At 35.6% G+C, this 18,280-nt stretch overlaps 1 protein-coding gene across 3 annotated transcripts in view; it reads left to right on the top strand.

The window, feature by feature from the left end:
• Window positions 1-18,280, top strand: part of LOC139968783 (uncharacterized) — a 47,589-nt gene that overhangs the window by 3,001 nt on the left and 26,308 nt on the right. For all 3 annotated transcript variants that reach the window (XM_071973158.1, XM_071973156.1, XM_071973157.1), the window contains exons 3-22: window positions 2,869-3,123; window positions 3,611-3,862; window positions 4,856-5,107; window positions 5,426-5,674; window positions 6,065-6,316; window positions 6,822-7,073; window positions 7,432-7,686; window positions 8,174-8,425; window positions 9,418-9,669; window positions 9,989-10,237; window positions 10,628-10,879; window positions 11,385-11,636; window positions 11,995-12,249; window positions 12,737-12,988; window positions 13,981-14,232; window positions 14,552-14,800; window positions 15,191-15,442; window positions 15,949-16,200; window positions 16,571-16,825; window positions 17,313-17,564. In XM_071973158.1, the coding sequence (XP_071829259.1) occupies window positions 2,869-3,123; window positions 3,611-3,862; window positions 4,856-5,107; window positions 5,426-5,674; window positions 6,065-6,316; window positions 6,822-7,073; window positions 7,432-7,686; window positions 8,174-8,425; window positions 9,418-9,669; window positions 9,989-10,237; window positions 10,628-10,879; window positions 11,385-11,636; window positions 11,995-12,249; window positions 12,737-12,988; window positions 13,981-14,232; window positions 14,552-14,800; window positions 15,191-15,442; window positions 15,949-16,200; window positions 16,571-16,825; window positions 17,313-17,564 (5,043 nt within the window). The remainder of the gene's footprint in view (window positions 1-2,868; window positions 3,124-3,610; window positions 3,863-4,855; window positions 5,108-5,425; window positions 5,675-6,064; window positions 6,317-6,821; window positions 7,074-7,431; window positions 7,687-8,173; window positions 8,426-9,417; window positions 9,670-9,988; window positions 10,238-10,627; window positions 10,880-11,384; window positions 11,637-11,994; window positions 12,250-12,736; window positions 12,989-13,980; window positions 14,233-14,551; window positions 14,801-15,190; window positions 15,443-15,948; window positions 16,201-16,570; window positions 16,826-17,312; window positions 17,565-18,280) is intronic.

Below are 18,280 nucleotides of genomic sequence, written 5' to 3'. Positions count from 1 at the left end.
ATATATATATATATAACGTAAATCTCTAATCTTGTGTTAAATGAAGACTAACTGCTTAGGCAGACATTTTGGTATTTTCATATCATAGTATAGCCAAGCAATTGCCTCAAACCAAGGACGTGTAAAGTCTCTTGTTTCAAACAACGTGCTTCAAGTAAGAATAGCCTTTCCATTCTTAAACCACTATTTAAGATGTTCACATTGAAATTACGTTCATTTCTGGACGACTGATTGAGAGCCAAATAGATGATTACGTCAGCTCCTCACTTCATGTCACTCTGTTATAGAGGTGGTCATATAGCTTTATACCGTTTTTGTTAAGTAACTATTCCTTTATCACCCTTTACTACCTTCACCCTTTACACCTAACTAAAATGCCACGAGTATTGTTTCGACTTCTAGGTTGAACAAATAAATCCCACAAAGTCATTTGGTGTCAGGTAGGCATGAATGGTTGTAGCTATTGCTCTTTTGTGGTGAGCAGGTCATGCATAAAACAGAGCCTCGGGTACAATAAAGTTATAACTGTTAAACTTCATAACTTCTGAAGTCCTTTCAAGGAAATGCCAAGACATAACAAATCATACCAGAACGAAGTTCTATGTATATTCTGGTTACCCTATATGCAAGAACCGATCAGTGACAACCACGACAGACCGACCAATACATGCTTACATACATTCCTCTCCCAAATGCACACTGTACACTGTAGTAAAGAGGCAATAATAATAACAATACTACTACTACTATTACTACTACTACTACTACTATTACTACTACAATTACTACTACTACTACTAATAATAATAATTATGATAATAATATAAAAAAATGGCCATCATTTATTGTTCATCTTTTGCAACAACAACATATATTACATATTTTTTCTTAAAATGCATAAACGCAAACATTCTGCATTAAATCTTTTATATATATATAACAAAACAGTAATGGCATGACAGCAACCACTATTCTTCAAATAAAAATGGGTACGTTCTAAAAGTGGCCTTTAAGGTCTGAAACAGAAACGGTCCATGCAATTTGTTCTTATGTAATTGGCGTTCCACTTGTAGTTGAAATTTGAACGTATACCAAAATTCGTTTACAATCAACGAACCATTGTTAACTTTCTTCTGAAATATGTAATATTTGATATACAAAATTAGAAAGTTCAATGGATGTTTTGATAACAGTTGATACCAAAGAAAACATTTTTCTTCGAAAAAACAAACTGTCTATTGAAATTTTTTGGCCCAACGTCAAAAACAGGTGCTAGCACTGATATAACATTCCCAAAAAGACGTTCTATTGTTTCATCATTAACTCCGCAGAAATTACAACGAGGGTTATCTGTCATTTTTATTTGAAATAATAAATAATTTGTTCCCAAAATACGGTGAAGAAAGCGATACTGGAAATACTTTATTTTTGTTTCCCATAAAGACTCAAACGGAATTTGAAAGATTACATTCCATTGACTCTCATTTAAATCAAACTTATCATTCCATTTAATAATAAACTTAGGACGAGTGATTACCCTTTGAATAAGCTGCTTATAAATAAACCGTGACTGATATTGAGTTTGATTAATAGCCTGAGTGTTCAACGTTTCAGTATTAGTATTACTGTGATTCAATGACCTTCTCCAATGCCCTTGGATAGCACTAACAACACCATATTAAATAGTGAAAGGACAATTGATGTGACACTTTTCTCTAAAGTCAGAAAAAGATAAAAAGTGACGACCCTTATTAACAAAATCGCTTACAAATTTGATCCCATTGTAATACCATGCTTTATAAGAAATAATACGATTATTCACCTTTATGTAGTGATTATACCATATCACTTTCAAAATTTTCAATGACACTTTTAGAAGCGTCCAACCGTGTAAAATATCGTTGATAAATACATTATTTGTGTGCATGTTACTGCCTTACAATTACAATCAGACACCAAATGGGCCCCATAATCCTTAAGGTGATAATTAAATACAACTTCCAAAAAGCAGTGTTATTACTAGTATAACGCTTAACCCAGGAACATTTCAAACCGTGTATGAAAATTTTAATATGAGTTGCATTCAGCCCACCTTCTGGGATAGAACTAATCAACGTATTACGTTTAAGCAAGCATTGAAATAACTATACAAACTGGGAAATACCAAAGCATTTAACCAGAATAATTTTACCAATTGGGGTTAAATCACGACATAACCACAAGTTCAAAGTACTCTTTAGCCGAGATAAACACAACTGATCCTACATGTGTGAATCTTCCAACTGGTGTAGTGGAGTTTGTTGAGTTGGGTGTCCCTGGAGCCATTGTAAACTGGGAAGAACCAACATGTGACGACCTTTCGGGAACAGCAACGGTGACAATGAGATCAAATGCCCCTTTTTCATTTTTCTCGGTGGGAATGACAGTTGTGACCTACACCTGTACAGATCAGGCAATGAACAGTGGAATGTGTTCCTTCACAGTCACTGTAACTGCTGGTAATTAATATTGTCTAAGTTACAGAAATATATAGTTTAATTTGAATTAACTTGAAAGCAATTGCTATTTCTTCTAGAGATCTCTCTCTTCCATCTAGTTTCACAACCTATAAACACAGCAGTGAAGAGTTGACATCATTTTGATGAAGTATCTTGCAATTTATATTGAAGAGATTTCCTTATCATATAAGTTTCAGAGGAAATGGTTTATTTGTGGACAGATCTCAAGAGCTAAAGGATCCTTATGTGGAGCTGAATCTTCAGCCAATGTGCCTGTGGGGACTAAATCATGATTTGACAAAACTTAATAGACATGTGAACGACACTGTACAACCTTTGACTGCACTGACTGACTTCATTTTCCCTTCAGTCGATAGAACGGCACCAATGTGTGAGAATGTTCCAGTGGGCCCTTTTGGAGTAGTAGAAGTTGGTATGGCAGCTGGGACTCAAGTCAGCTGGGAAGAACCAACCTGTAATGATATATCTCAAACAGCAACTGTAACAGATAGGACGTTCCTTCCAGGCTCATTCTTTCTTGTGGGACAGACAGAAGTTATATACACTTGTACTGATGCCTCAGGGAACAGTGAAATGTGTGTCTTTAGTGTCACAGTTTTTGAAGGTAACAGTTTCATATTATAGAGCAGCTTTTGAAACTATTTTATTTGCATCTGAGAGTTGTAACTGAAGACCAACTTTGGCTGAATAACTTCTCAGTTCAACTGAGGTGGTTATCATTTACATATGAGTTAAGAAAATTGTGTATTTGCTAACTTTCAACATACTTGTGGAGGAAAACAAATAGCAATAGTTTGGTTAATCAAGCACTATTTTGCTCAGCTTGTGTAGTCGTGAGCTAATAATATGATCAAGACTTTCATCTCCCTTAATTGTGGCTCTGATGTATAATGTTAGTATTGTAGTTTATATCTGATAGCTATGTTGTTTCTATTAATGAAATCAAATCCTTACTTCAATTCCTCTGTTCTTGTTACAATTTGCATTCATTGCTGAAGGTATTCTTTGTTGTTCCTGCTGACCCCCTTTATGTTTTTTGACAGCTTAATTTCTTTCATCTTGTCATACTCTATTCGTATCTTGATTGACAGTGGACACAACACCACCTGAATGTACTAACCTACCAAATGATATTAGACAAATCGTAGAGCTTGGAACAGCTGGTACTGAAGTCTTCTGGATAGAGCCTACTTGTTTTGATCTGTCAGGAACTGGTCGAATTTCTATGCAATCAGCCACCTCACCATTTTTCTTCTCTGTTGGGATGATGCTTGTCACATATACATGCACCGATGCTTCGTCAAATCAGAATACTTGCTCCTTCACAGTGACCATAGACACTAGTAAGAAGATATCAATATTCATCATATATTCTTTCTAGATACCCATGTTAACCTATAGAAGTATTAATTGTGCTATTTAAGTGTTTCTGTGTATACGGTAACGAGATTATCATGTGAAGTTTTCAATCAATGGACGATAACAGGTAATACTAGCATTTAGTATGCTTCACTTGTCAATAAAAGCAGGCTGGGTTGTCTGCCAAATTGACTTTTGATTATGTATAACTTTCAGAAGCCACAATATTTGTTCTGTTTTCTTCTCTGAACTTGCTCAAGCTTGTTAATGAAATGAATGTCAATGTAGCTACCTTTGCAGCTTACCACATTTTTCATAATCTACTCCCAGCAAATTTCTTTGCTAACAATTCTAAAATCCACAATTATAACACTTTGTCGGCTGATAACCTTCACACTTCTCGTTTTAGAACTAAAACTGCAAATCATTGTTTGAGAATTTGTGGAAATTCTTCTTGGAACTCATCGTCACAGGATATTAAACATTATAGCACTATTACATCTTTCATAAGAAAATTAGGAAATATTTATCTGAGAAATAACCACATTTCCCTCTTCTGCATTTCCTTTGTTATGTTTTGATTTGTTATGTTCTTAGTATATACATTTCCTTATCCATTTGAATTGGTTTGACTGCATGTGATGTGCTAGACAAGCCTACAAAGGATTCTTTTGGTCACTTTCTTTGCAATGTACATAAACATCGTATTAATTATTATATGCTTGTTCTACGTTTGTACGTTTTGATAAACAAATAAATGAAATGAAATTATTAATACATGGTATCATATGAGTTGTCTGAACATCCAGAATTGTGGAATGAAATTGAACAGATGAAGGCAAACTTTGCATACCCACCGTGATTTTGGTGGATTAGTTGTTGAGTGTATATTGAATGTCTAGATATTACCAACCATTTCTATAATATGCCTTCAGTCTACTATAAAATACAAATTCTGATCGTGTAACTCTTTGCAGTTGATACAGTTAGTCCAATCATCAGTTTGTGTCCAGTTGAGCAAACTATTCAAGTTGAATTGGGAGTTACTTCGGCTGTGGCATTCTGGGTGGAACCAACAGCCACTGATGTTTCAGGAACAGCAATGTTATTGTCAAGATCAATTGGTCCTGGAGAATCTGTTCCTTTGGGAACTACCATAGTTAACTACATCTTTACTGATGCCAGCTCAAACACTGCAACATGTACTTTCTCCATAACTGTTAGTCCAGGTAAAACAAGTTTTCTTTGGGTAACTTTTAGAAAAAGATAGAGTTTATATTCAATATCAGATATAGAAACTGATTGCTGCTTAAGAGGTATCATTTATGAAATCAGGTAGATTGTTTGAATGTGTAGCAATATCAACATAGTGTAGCATGTGGCAGGATTTCTTGGGAAAATTATCTGCAACTTTTCAAATAGTTGAGATCAACTTTAACCATGTTGCTATCATATTCCTAATTCAAATAACAGAGTGCCATATGGGGTTGTTTTGAAGAAATTTCCAATATGGCTTACTTTCATACTGTTGTTTTTATGTATTATAGTGGACACAACACCACCTGTAGTAGTATGTACAGATGATGTACCGCTTGAAGTTGAGCTTGGTACCACTGGGACTATTGCAGTGTGGACAGGGCCAACAGCTACAGATATCTCTGGAGTTACATCCCTTACAGAGAGATCTCAAAGCCCAGGGTCATTCTTCTCTGTTGGAAAAACTACTGTGACATATGTGTTTTCTGATAATACTGGCAACTCAGCAACTTGTATATTTTGTGTATGCATAACAACAGGTTAGCTTATTTCAGTACATGATGTTGTAACTGGGTGAACATTTAGTTCATATATCCGTATTAAATCTTTACAGTTAAGAAGACTACATTTGGTCATTTGTAACCATATACATGTGATGATTGTGGATAAACATTTCTCTTATCAATTAGTGCTCATAGAATTACTAGACAGCCATAGAATTGTTGCATCCATTCCTTCACTAATTAAAGTCCTCATTCAGTGGTTGCACAGCAGCAATTTTAGATGAGCTTTGATTCTTTCATATCGATGACATTTGTTTACACATTCTCATAGTAACTTAATAGCTACCAGTCTCTTGTCTTTGCCCTATAAGTAAACCCATATCTCTGAACATGTGACTTGAAAATGATTTACCCTTTCTTTCACAGTTGATACAACACCACCAACTTGCGCAAATGTTCCTCAAGGAGTCTTGGAGATAGTAGAACTTGGAGTGACGGGCACATTAGTAGACTGGGTAGAACTAACATGTGAAGATCAATCTCGAACAGCATTTGTGACTGAGCGAACACATAATCCATCTTCATTCTTTGAAGTTGGAATGACAACAGTGACTTACACTTGTACTGATACTTCAGGAAACTCACAGTTATGTCCGTTTTTAGTTACTGTAATAACAGGTAATGGTGGTTTCCAGACTTGACATTGATTGACTCAGTGGTGAAACATGTCACATAAATGATCATAGTGTGTATGCTGAAATGAGAAAGATCATTTATTGATTCAAACTTTAATCTTCACTGTTTATTTGTGGGTAATGTAATTGATCTTGGTGTCTCTGATTTGTGATAAAAATGGCAGTAGAGGTAAAAAAAATAATGGGTAACGTAAAAGGTGTTTTGTTTGTTTGTTTATGAGTCATGATTGTTTCTTTATGATCTGATCTCTTTGGTTTCAAGTCTATTATACCAGAGTTTGTAAGTGACTGAAAACTCAGAATTATTCCTTAAAGTCACTTTGGTTGTTTATATTGAACAAACTATTTTGTCACTGATATTCTTGATGACTTTTGTTTCTTTGATACCAACTTGATTTAATACTTCATTCACCTCCTATATGATTCTTTTGTTATTTTCCGCTTTGAAATAATCTACTTTAAGACTGCTTGTTATTTTTCCTTCCCAGAGGACACAACTGATCCTACATGTGTGAATCTTCCAACTGGTGTAGTGGAGTTTGTTGAGTTGGGTGTCCCTGGAGCCATTGTAAACTGGGAAGAGCCAACATGTGACGACCTTTCGGGAACAGCAACGGTGACAATGAGATCAAATGCCCCTTTTTCATTTTTCTCGGTGGGAATGACAGTTGTGACCTACACCTGTACAGATCAGGCAATGAACAGTGGAATGTGTTCCTTCACAGTCACTATAACTGCTGGTAATTAATATTGTCTAAGTTACAGAAATATATAGTTTAATTTGAATTAACTTGAAAGTAATTGCTATTTCTTCTAGAGATCTCTCTCTTCCATCTAGTTTCACAACCTATAAACACAGCAGTGAAGAGTTGACATCATTTTGATGAAGTATCTTGCTGAGATTTCCTTATCATATAAGTTTCAGAGGAAATGGTTTATTTGTGGACAGATCTCAAGAGCTAAAGGATCCTTATGTGGAGCTGAATCTTCAGCCAATGTGCCTGTGGGGACTAAATCATGATTTGGCAAAACTTAATAGACATGTGAACGACACTGTACAACCTTTGACTGCACTGACTGACTTCATTTTCCCTTCAGTCGATAGAACGGCACCAATGTGTGAGAATGTTCCAGTGGGCCCTGTTGGACTAGTAGAATTTGGTATGGCATTTGGGACTCAAGTCAGCTGGGAAGAACCAACCTGTAATGATATATCTCAAACAGCAACTGTAACAGATAGGACGGTCCTTCCAGGCTCATTCTTTCTTGTGGGACAGACAGAAGTTAAATACACTTGTACTGATGCCTCAGGGAACAGTGAAATGTGTGTCTTTAGTGTCACAGTTTTTGAAGGTAACAGTTTCATATTATAGAGCAGCTTTTGAAACTATTTTATTTGCATCTGAGAGTTGTAACTGAAGACCAACTTTGGCTGAATAACTTCTCAGTTCAACTGAGGTGGTTATCATTTACATATGAGTTAAGAAAATTGTGTATTTGCTAACTTTCAACATACTTGTGGAGGAAAACAAATAGCAATAGTTTGGTTAATCAAGCACTATTTTGCTCAGCTTGTGTAATCGTGAGCTAATAATATGATCAAGACTTTCATCTCCCTTAATTGTGGCTCTGATGTATAATGTTAGTATTGTAGTTTATATCTGATAGCTATGTTGTTTCTATTAATGAAATCAAATCCTTACTTCAATTCCTCTGTTCTTGTTACAATTTGCATTCATTGCTGAAGGTATTCTTTGTTGTTCCTGCTGACCCCCTTTATGTTTTTTGACAGCTTAATTTCTTTCATCTTGTCATACTCTATTCGTATCTTGATTGACAGTGGACACAACACCACCTGAATGTACTAACCTACCAAATGATATTAGACAAATCGTAGAGCTTGGAACAGCTGGTACTGAAGTCTCCTGGATAGAGCCTACTTGTTTTGATCTGTCAGGAACTGGTCGAATTTCTATGCAATCAGCCACCTCACCGTTTTTCTTCTCTGTTGGGATGATGCTTGTCACATATACATGCACCGATGCTTCGTCAAATCAGAATACTTGCTCCTTCACAGTGACCATAGACACTAGTAAGAAGATATCAATATTCATCATATATACTTTCTAGATACCCATGTTAACCTATAGAAGTATTAATTGTGCTATTTAAGTGTTTCTGTGTATACGGTAACGAGATTATCATGTGAAGTTTTCAATCAATGGACGATAACAGGTAATACTAGCATTTAGTATGCTTCACTTGTCAATAAAAGCAGGCTGGGTTGTCTGCCAAATTGACTTTTGATTATGTATAACTTTCAGAAGCCACAATATTTGTTCTGTTTTCTTCTCTGAACTTGCTCAAGCTTGTTAATGAAATGAATGTCAATGTAGCTACCTTTGCAGCTTACCACATTTTCATAATCTACTCCCAGCAAATTTCTTTGCTAACAATTCTAAAATCCACAATTATAACACTATGTCGGCTGATAACCTTCACACCTCTCGTTTTAGAACTAAAACTGCAAATCATTGTTTGAGAATTTGTGGAAATTCTTCTTGGAACTCATCGTCACAGGATATTAAACATTATAGCACTATTACATCTTTCATAAGAAAATTAGGAAATATTTATCTGAGAAATTACCACATTTCCCTCTTCTGCATTTCTTTTGTTATGTTTTGATTTGTTATGTTCTTAGTATATACATTTCCTTATCCATTTGAATTGGTTTGACTGCATGTGATGTGCTAGACAAGCCTACAAAGGATTCTTTTGGTCACTTTCTTTGCAATGTACATAAACATCGTATTAATTATTATATGCTTGTTCTACGTTTGTACGTTTTGATAAACAAATAAATGAAATGAAATTATTAATACATGGTATCATATGAGTTGTCTGAACATCCAGAATTGTGGAATGAAATTGAACAGATGAAGGCAAACTTTGCATACCCACCGTGATTTTGGTGGATTAGTTGTTGAGTGTATATTGAATGTCTAGATATTACCAACCATTTCTATAATATGCCTTCAGTCTACTATAAAATACAAATTCTGATCGTGTAACTCTTTGCAGTTGATACAGTTAGTCCAATCATCAGTTTGTGTCCAGTTGAGCAAACTATTCAAGTTGAATTGGGAGTTACTTCGGCTGTGGCATTCTGGGTGGAACCAACAGCCACTGATGTTTCAGGAACAGCAATGTTATTGTCAAGATCAATTGGTCCTGGAGAATCTGTTCCTTTGGGAACTACCATAGTTAACTACATCTTTACTGATGCCAGCTCAAACACTGCAACATGTACTTTCTCCATAACTGTTAGTCCAGGTAAAACAAGTTTTCTTTGGGTAACTTTTAGAAAAAGATAGAGTTTATATTCAATATCAGATATAGAAACTGATTGCTGCTTAAGAGGTATCATTTATGAAATCAGGTAGATTGTTTGAATGTGTAGCAATATCAACATAGTGTAGCATTGTGGCAGGATTTCTTGGGAAAATTATCTGCAACTTTTCAAATAGTTGAGATCAACTTTAACCATGTTGCTATCATATTCCTAATTCAAATAACAGAGTGCCATATGGGGTTGTTTTGAAGAAATTTCCAATATGGCTTACTTTCATACTGTTGTTTTTATGTATTATAGTGGACACAACACCACCTGTAGTAGTATGTACAGATGATGTACCGCTTGAAGTTGAGCTTGGTACCACTGGGACTATTGCAGTGTGGACAGGGCCAACAGCTACAGATATCTCTGGAGTTACATCCCTTACAGAGAGATCTCAAAGCCCAGGGTCATTCTTCTCTGTTGGAAAAACTACTGTGACATATGTGTTTTCTGATAATACTGGCAACTCAGCAACTTGTATATTTTGTGTATGCATAACAACAGGTTAGCTTATTTCAGTACATGATGTTGTAACTGGGTGAACATTTAGTTCATATATCCGTATTAAATCTTTACAGTTAAGAAGACTACATTTGGTCATTTGAAACCATATACATGTGATGATTGTGGATAAACATTTCTCTTATCAATTAGTGCTCATAGAATTACTAGACAGCCATAGAATTGTTGCATCCATTCCTTCACTAATTAAAGTCCTCATTCAGTGGTTGCACAGCAGCAATTTTAGATGAGCTTTGATTCTTTCATATCGATGACGTTTGTTTACACATTCTCATAGTAACTTAATAGCTACCAGTCTCTTGTCTTTGCTCTATAAGTAAACCCATATCTCTGAACATGTGACTTGAAAATGATTTACCCTTTCTTTCACAGTTGATACAACACCACCAACTTGCGCAAATGTTCCTCAAGGAGTCTTGGAGGTAGTAGAACTTGGAGTGACGGGCACATTAGTAGACTGGGTAGAACTAACATGTGAAGATCAATCTCGAACAGCATTTGTGACTGAGCGAACACATAATCCATCTTCATTCTTTGAAGTTGGAATGACAACAGTGACTTACACTTGTACTGATACTTCAGGAAACTCACAGTTATGTCCGTTTTTAGTTACTGTAATAACAGGTAATGGTGGTTTCCAGACTTGACATTGATTGACTCAGTGGTGAAACATGTCACATAAATGATCATAGTGTGTATGCTGAAATGAGAAAGATCATTTATTGATTCAAACTTTAATCTTCACTGTTTATTTGTGGGTAATGTAATTGATCTTGGTGTCTCTGATTTGTGATAAAAATGGCAGTAGAGGTAAAAAAAATAATGGGTAACGTAAAAGGTGTTTTGTTTGTTTGTTTATGAGTCATGATTGTTTCTTTATGATCTGATCTCTTTGGTTTCAAGTCTATTATACCAGAGTTTGTAAGTGACTGAAAACTCAGAATTATTCCTTAAAGTCACTTTGGTTGTTTATATTGAACAAACTATTTTGTCACTGATATTCTTGATGACTTTTGTTTCTTTGATACCAACTTGATTTAATACTTCATTCACCTCCTATATGATTCTTTTGTTATTTTCCGCTTTGAAATAATCTACTTTAAGACTGCTTGTTATTTTTCCTTCCCAGAGGACACAACTGATCCTACATGTGTGAATCTTCCAACTGGTGTAGTGGAGTTTGTTGAGTTGGGTGTCCCTGGAGCCATTGTAAACTGGGAAGAGCCAACATGTGACGACCTTTCGGGAACAGCAACGGTGACAATGAGATCAAATGCCCCTTTTTCATTTTTCTCGGTGGGAATGACAGTTGTGACCTACACCTGTACAGATCAGGCAATGAACAGTGGAATGTGTTCCTTCACAGTCACTATAACTGCTGGTAATTAATATTGTCTAAGTTACAGAAATATATAGTTTAATTTGAATTAACTTGAAAGTAATTGCTATTTCTTCTAGAGATCTCTCTCTTCCATCTAGTTTCACAACCTATAAACACAGCAGTGAAGAGTTGACATCATTTTGATGAAGTATCTTGCTGAGATTTCCTTATCATATAAGTTTCAGAGGAAATGGTTTATTTGTGGACAGATCTCAAGAGCTAAAGGATCCTTATGTGGAGCTGAATCTTCAGCCAATGTGCCTGTGGGGACTAAATCATGATTTGGCAAAACTTAATAGACATGTGAACGACACTGTACAACCTTTGACTGCACTGACTGACTTCATTTTCCCTTCAGTCGATAGAACGGCACCAATGTGTGAGAATGTTCCAGTGGGCCCTGTTGGACTAGTAGAATTTGGTATGGCATTTGGGACTCAAGTCAGCTGGGAAGAACCAACCTGTAATGATATATCTCAAACAGCAACTGTAACAGATAGGACGGTCCTTCCAGGCTCATTCTTTCTTGTGGGACAGACAGAAGTTAAATACACTTGTACTGATGCCTCAGGGAACAGTGAAATGTGTGTCTTTAGTGTCACAGTTTTTGAAGGTAACAGTTTCATATTATAGAGCAGCTTTTGAAACTATTTTATTTGCATCTGAGAGTTGTAACTGAAAACCAACTTTGGCTGAATAACTTCTCAGTTCAACTGAGGTGGTTATCATTTACATATGAGTTAAGAAAATTGTGTATTTGCTAACTTTCAACATACTTGTGGAGGAAAACAAATAGCAATAGTTTGGTTAATCAAGCACTATTTTGCTCAGCTTGTGTAATCGTGAGCTAATAATATGATCAAGACTTTCATCTCCCTTAATTGTGGCTCTGATGTATGATGTTAGTATTGTAGTTTATATCTGATAGCTATGTTGTTTCTATTAATGAAATCAAATCCTTACTTCAATTCCTCTGTTCTTGTTACAATTTGCATTCATTGCTGAAGGTATTCTTTGTTGTTCCTGCTGACCCCCTTTATGTTTTTTGACAGCTTAATTTCTTTCATCTTGTCATACTCTATTCGTATCTTGATTGACAGTGGACACAACACCACCTGAATGTACTAACCTACCAAATGATATTAGACAAATCGTAGAGCTTGGAACAGCTGGTACTGAAGTCTCCTGGATAGAGCCTACTTGTTTTGATCTGTCAGGAACTGGTCGAATTTCTATGCAATCAGCCACCTCACCGTTTTTCTTCTCTGTTGGGATGATGCTTGTCACATATACATGCACCGATGCTTCGTCAAATCAGAATACTTGCTCCTTCACAGTGACCATAGACACTAGTAAGAAGATATCAATATTCATCATATATACTTTCTAGATACCCATGTTAACCTATAGAAGTATTAATTGTGCTATTTAAGTGTTTCTGTGTATACGGTAACGAGATTATCATGTGAAGTTTTCAATCAATGGACGATAACAGGTAATACTAGCATTTAGTATGCTTCACTTGTCAATAAAAGCAGGCTGGGTTGTCTGCCAAATTGACTTTTGATTATGTATAACTTTCAGAAGCCACAATATTTGTTCTGTTTTCTTCTCTGAACTTGCTCAAGCTTGTTAATGAAATGAATGTCAATGTAGCTACCTTTGCAGCTTACCACATTTTCATAATCTACTCCCAGCAAATTTCTTTGCTAACAATTCTAAAATCCACAATTATAACACTATGTCGGCTGATAACCTTCACACCTCTCGTTTTAGAACTAAAACTGCAAATCATTGTTTGAGAATTTGTGGAAATTCTTCTTGGAACTCATCGTCACAGGATATTAAACATTATAGCACTATTACATCTTTCATAAGAAAATTAGGAAATATTTATCTGAGAAATTACCACATTTCCCTCTTCTGCATTTCTTTTGTTATGTTTTGATTTGTTATGTTCTTAGTATATACATTTCCTTATCCATTTGAATTGGTTTGACTGCATGTGATGTGCTAGACAAGCCTACAAAGGATTCTTTTGGTCACTTTCTTTGCAATGTACATAAACATCGTATTAATTATTATATGCTTGTTCTACGTTTGTACGTTTTGATAAACAAATAAATGAAATGAAATTATTAATACATGGTATCATATGAGTTGTCTGAACATCCAGAATTGTGGAATGAAATTGAACAGATGAAGGCAAACTTTGCATACCCACCGTGATTTTGGTGGATTAGTTGTTGAGTGTATATTGAATGTCTAGATATTACCAACCATTTCTATAATATGCCTTCAGTCTACTATAAAATACAAATTCTGATCGTGTAACTCTTTGCAGTTGATACAGTTAGTCCAATCATCAGTTTGTGTCCAGTTGAGCAAACTATTCAAGTTGAATTGGGAGTTACTTCGGCTGTGGCATTCTGGGTGGAACCAACAGCCACTGATGTTTCAGGAACAGCAATGTTATTGTCAAGATCAATTGGTCCTGGAGAATCTGTTCCTTTGGGAACTACCATAGTTAACTACATCTTTACTGATGCCAGCTCAAACACTGCAACATGTACTTTCTCCATAACTGTTAGTCCAGGTAAAACAAGTTTTCTTTGGGTAACTTTTAGAAAAAGATAGAGTTTATATTCAATATCAGATATAGAAACTGATTGCTGCTTAAGAGGTATCATTTATAAAATCAGGTAGATTGTTTGAATGTGTAGCAATATCAACATAGTGTAGCATTGTGGCAGGATTTCTTGGGAAAATTATCTGCAACTTTTCAAATAGTTGAGATCAACTTTAACCATGTTGCTATCATATTCCTAATTCAAATAACAGAGTGCCATATGGGGTTGTTTTGAAGAAATTTCCAATATGGCTTACTTTCATACTGTTGTTTTTATGTATTATAGTGGACACAACACCACCTGTAGTAGTATGTACAGATGATGTACCGCTTGAAGTTGAGCTTGGTACCACTGGGACTATTGCAGTGTGGACAGGGCCAACAGCTACAGATATCTCTGGAGTTACATCCCTTACAGAGAGATCTCAAAGCCCAGGGTCATTCTTCTCTGTTGGAAAAACTACTGTGACATATGTGTTTTCTGATAATACTGGCAACTCAGCAACTTGTATATTTTGTGTATGCATAACAACAGGTTAGCTTATTTCAGTACATGATGTTGTAACTGGGTGAACATTTAGTTCATATATCCGTATTAAATCTTTACAGTTAAGAAGACTACATTTGGTCATTTGAAACCATATACATGTGATGATTGTGGATAAACATTTCTCTTATCAATTAGTGCTCATAGAATTACTAGACAGCCATAGAATTGTTGCATCCATTCCTTCACTAATTAAAGTCCTCATTCAGTGGTTGCACAGCAGCAATTTTAGATGAGCTTTGATTCTTTCATATCGATGACGTTTGTTTACACATTCTCATAGTAACTTAATAGCTACCAGTCTCTTGTCTTTGCTCTATAAGTAAACCCATATCTCTGAACATGTGACTTGAAAATGATTTACCCTTTCTTTCACAGTTGATACAACACCACCAACTTGCGCAAATGTTCCTCAAGGAGTCTTGGAGGTAGTAGAACTTGGAGTGACGGGCACATTAGTAGACTGGGTAGAACTAACATGTGAAGATCAATCTCGAACAGCATTTGTGACTGAGCGAACACATAATCCATCTTCATTCTTTGAAGTTGGAATGACAACAGTGACTTACACTTGTACTGATACTTCAGGAAACTCACAGTTATGTCCGTTTTTAGTTACTGTAATAACAGGTAATGGTGGTTTCCAGACTTGACATTGATTGACTCAGTGGTGAAACATGTCACATAAATGATCATAGTGTGTATGCTGAAATGAGAAAGATCATTTATTGATTCAAACTTTAATCTTCACTGTTTATTTGTGGGTAATGTAATTGATCTTGGTGTCTCTGATTTGTGATAAAAATGGCAGTAGAGGTAAAAAAAAATAATGGGTAACGTAAAAGGTGTTTTGTTTGTTTGTTTATGAGTCATGATTGTTTCTTTATGATCTGATCTCTTTGGTTTCAAGTCTATTATACCAGAGTTTGTAAGTGACTGAAAACTCAGAATTATTCCTTAAAGTCACTTTGGTTGTTTATATTGAACAAACTATTTTGTCACTGATATTCTTGATGACTTTTGTTTCTTTGATACCAACTTGATTTAATACTTCATTCACCTCCTATATGATTCTTTTGTTATTTTCCGCTTTGAAATAATCTACTTTAAGACTGCTTGTTATTTTTCCTTCCCAGAGGACACAACTGATCCTACATGTGTGAATCTTCCAACTGGTGTAGTGGAGTTTGTTGAGTTGGGTGTCCCTGGAGCCATTGTAAACTGGGAAGAGCCAACATGTGACGACCTTTCGGGAACAGCAACGGTGACAATGAGATCAAATGCCCCTTTTTCATTTTTCTCGGTGGGAATGACAGTTGTGACCTACACCTGTACAGATCAGGCAATGAACAGTGGAATGTGTTCCTTCACAGTCACTGTAACTGCTGGTAATTAATATTGTCTAAGTTACAGAAATATATAGTTTAATTTGAATTAACTTGAAAGTAATTGCTATTTCTTCTAGAGATCTCTCTCTTGCATCTAGTTTCACAACCTATAAACACAGCAGTGAAGAGTTGACATCATTTTGATGAAGTATCTTGCGATTTATATTGAAGAGATTTCCTTATCATATAAGTTTCAGAGGAAATGGTTTATTTGTGGACAGATCTCAAGAGCTAAAGGATCCTTATGTGGAGCTGAATCTTCAGCCAATGTGCCTGTGGGGACTAAATCATGATTTGGCAAAACTTAATAGACATGTGAACGACACTGTACAAACTTTGACTGCACTGACTGACTTCATTTTCCCTTCAGTCAATAGAACGGCACCAATGTGTGAGAATGTTCCAATGGGCCCTATTGGACAAGTAGAAGTTGGTATGGCAGCTGGGACTCAAGTCAGCTGGGAAGAACCAACCTGTAATGATATATCTCAAACAGCAACTGTAACAGATAGGACGTTCCTTCCAGGCTCATTCTTTCTTGTGGGACAGACAGAAGTTATATACACTTGTACTGATGCCTCAGGGAACAGTGAAATGTGTGTCTTTAGTGTCACAGTTTTTGAAGGTAACAGTTTCATATGATAGAGCAGCTGTTGAAACTATTTTATTTGCATCTGAGAGTTGTAACTGAAAACCAACTTTGGCTGAATAACTTCTCAGTTCAACTGAGGTGGTTATCATTTACATATGAGTTAAGAAAATTGTGTATTTGCTAACTTTCAACATACTTGTGGAGGAAAACAAATAGCAATAGTTTGGTTAATCAAGCACTATTTTGCTCAGCTTGTGTAATCGTGAGCTAATAATATGATCAAGACTTTCATCTCCCTTAATTGTGGCTCTGATGTATAATGTTAGTATTGTAGTTTATATCTGATAGCCATGTTGTTTCTGTTAATGAAATCAAATCCTTACTTCAATTTCTCTGTTCTTGTTACAATTTGCATTCATTGCTGAAGGTATTCTTTGTTGTTCCTGCTGACCCCCTTTATGTTTTTTGACAGCTTAATTTCTTTCATCTTGTCATACTCTATTCGTATCTTGATTGACAGTGGACACAACACCACCTGAATGTACTAACCTACCAAATGATATTAGACAAATCGTAGAGCTTGGAACAGCTGGTACTGAAGTCTTCTGGATAGAACCTACTTGTTTTGATCTGTCAGGAACTGGTCGAATTTCTATGCAATCAGCCACCTCACCGTTTTTCTTCTCTGTTGGGATGATGCTTGTCACATATACATGCACCGATGCTTCGTCAAATCAGAATACTTGCTCCTTCACAGTGACCATAGACACTAGTAAGAAGATATCAATATTCATCATATATTCTTTCTAGATACCCATGTTAACCTATAGAAGTATTAATTGTGCTATTTAAGTGTTTCTGTGTATACGGTAACGAGATTATCATGTGAAGTTTTCAATCAATGGACGATAACAGGTAATACTAGCATTTAGTATGCTTCACTTGTCAATAAAAGCAGGCTGGGTTGTCTGCCAAATTGACTTTTGATTATGTATAACTTTCAGAAGCCACAATATTTGTTCTGTTTTCTTCTCTGAACTTGCTCAAGCTTGTTAATGAAATGAATGTCAATGTAGCTACCTTTGCAGCTTACCACATTTTTCATAATCTACTCCCAGCAAATTTCTTTGCTAACAATTCTAAAATCCACATTTATAACACTTTGTCGGCTGATAACCTTCACACCTCTCGTTTCAGAACTAAAACTGCAAATCATTGTTTGAGAATTTGTGGAATTTCTTCTTGGAACTCATCGTCACAGGATATTAAACATTTTAGCACTATTACATCTTTCATAAGAAAATTAGGAAATATCTATCTGAGAAATTACCACATTTCCCTCTTCTGCATTTCTTTTGTTATATTTTGATTTGTGATGTTCTTGGTATATACATTTCCTTATCCATTTGTATTGGTTTGACTGCATGTGACGTGCTGGACAAGCCTACAAAGGATTCTTTAGGTCACTTTCCTTGCAATGTACATAAA

Source organism: Apostichopus japonicus, chromosome 6, assembly GCF_037975245.1.
Source record: "Apostichopus japonicus isolate 1M-3 chromosome 6, ASM3797524v1, whole genome shotgun sequence".
Classification (NCBI taxonomy): domain Eukaryota; kingdom Metazoa; phylum Echinodermata; class Holothuroidea; order Aspidochirotida; family Stichopodidae; genus Apostichopus; species Apostichopus japonicus.
The sequence above is the reverse complement of the archived record's forward strand: the minus strand, read 5'-3'. Positions and strand labels throughout refer to the sequence as shown.